General features: G+C 41.0%; 1 protein-coding gene across 1 annotated transcript; it reads left to right on the top strand.

The window, feature by feature from the left end:
- Positions 1–69: 69 nt before the first annotated feature.
- On the top strand, positions 70–1059 carry LOC128712414 (uncharacterized). The gene has a single exon (XM_053807310.1). It carries the CDS (start codon positions 70–72, stop codon positions 1057–1059), a length of 990 nt encoding a protein of 329 aa, XP_053663285.1.
- The last annotated feature ends 463 nt before the right edge of the window (positions 1060–1522 follow it).

Genomic DNA, 1522 nt, shown 5'->3' with positions numbered 1-1522 from the left:
AAAGGTGTTGTCTCCTGCGATCGTCTACATCTTATTGAATTCGCTGGAACCCGGAAACTTTTGCGGGGTATGATGGATGGGGATTATCCGGGGGTTTGTGAAAAGTGGACCCGAACAAAGGAAGTAGTATCGCAATTTTTGTTAAGCATACAACTTCCTTCGAAGGTGCATCGGCGTATGCGGCACCTCAAACATGTCGCCTTTTGGAAGGGAACCGAATTGCGGTCCTTTCTACATTATGTTAGTATTTTGGTCATGAAGGACTTTATGAATTATCGCACATATCGTCACTTCCTGCTCTACTTCTGCGGTGTGACAATATTTTCTTCATTGGCACACCAGCGCCTTTGGCCTCTAGCAGACAAATTCCTTCGCTTATTTGTGAAGGAATTTGGCTCGATATATGGTCGTGCCTACTTGACGAGCAATATCCACAATCTCCAGTACGTGTATGGAGAGGTTGCGTTGTATGGACCGCTCGATGGGTTCTCAGCGTATCCCTTCGAAAATCATTTACAATTGATTAAACGCTGGGTCCGTTCGGGCACCAAATGTGTGCAGCAAGTGGCAGCCCGGTCAGACGAACTTGCACGCGTCTATCGGGCTGTTAACGTAATTGCTCCACAATATCCTAGATTAAAGGCAAATGGAGCCGGTGTACACGTGACCGCCGATTTTGCCTTAATGCCAACTTTTAGAGATCAATGGTTTTTAACCAAAGACAACGGCATTGTTCAATTTTTGGAAGCAAAGAAATCTTCTGCGCTTCCCATCTCCGTAGTTGGAGTCCGGTTTGTGTCAGTGGCGGAGCATTTCAACGTATCAGCGGACGGCAATGCTTCTCCTGCATTGTCGTCTGCTGATTTGCACATATATGAAGTGCAAGAGAATGCTCCGTCACGAATGGTGGAAGTGTCATGGACTGAAATCAGGTGCAAGCTGGTGGCAGTCCGGTTACCTACCCAATGCCTTAGCCCTCATCCCAAACAACCTCTTCTACGTCCTGCTCATAATACTATAGCCTTCTTTCCTCTTCTTCATACTTTTATTCTTGACTAATCACCCTTCTATTAACTTACTAACTTTTTCAACTAATTCCTCCATTCCTGCCTACTAATTCATCCATACTATTTCAACTAAATCGCTAACAAATTAATAAAAACTTTTCCGATAGGTTGTTCACGCTAAAATTTTCGTATATATATATATATATATATATATATATATATATATATATATATATATATTATTATATATATATATATATATATAAGTTTTGTCGTTTGAAGGCCATCGTGTCGTGCAAAATATCGGGAATGTTGTGTGCAGAACTTCCTGTTCCTGCGAACTGAATATATATATATATATATATATATATATATATATATATATATGTAAAGGAGTAGTTTTCGGATCTGGATGATGAAATAACGACAACTGGACAACGAACGTCTTGCTGCCGCTACGTGATCGCAACTTCCCCTTTTATTACCCAAATTCCACGTTTTATAATCCATCGTCA

Source organism: Anopheles marshallii, chromosome X (genome assembly GCF_943734725.1).
Source record: "Anopheles marshallii chromosome X, idAnoMarsDA_429_01, whole genome shotgun sequence".
NCBI lineage: Eukaryota > Metazoa > Arthropoda > Insecta > Diptera > Culicidae > Anopheles > Anopheles marshallii.
The sequence above is the reverse complement of the archived record's forward strand: the minus strand, read 5'-3'. Positions and strand labels throughout refer to the sequence as shown.

Bases quoted from the DNA above. Each gene is read 5' to 3' on its own strand.
- LOC128712414 (XM_053807310.1), top strand. From the start codon at position 70: ATGATGGATGGGGATTATCCGGGGGTTTGTGAAAAGTGGACCCGAACA.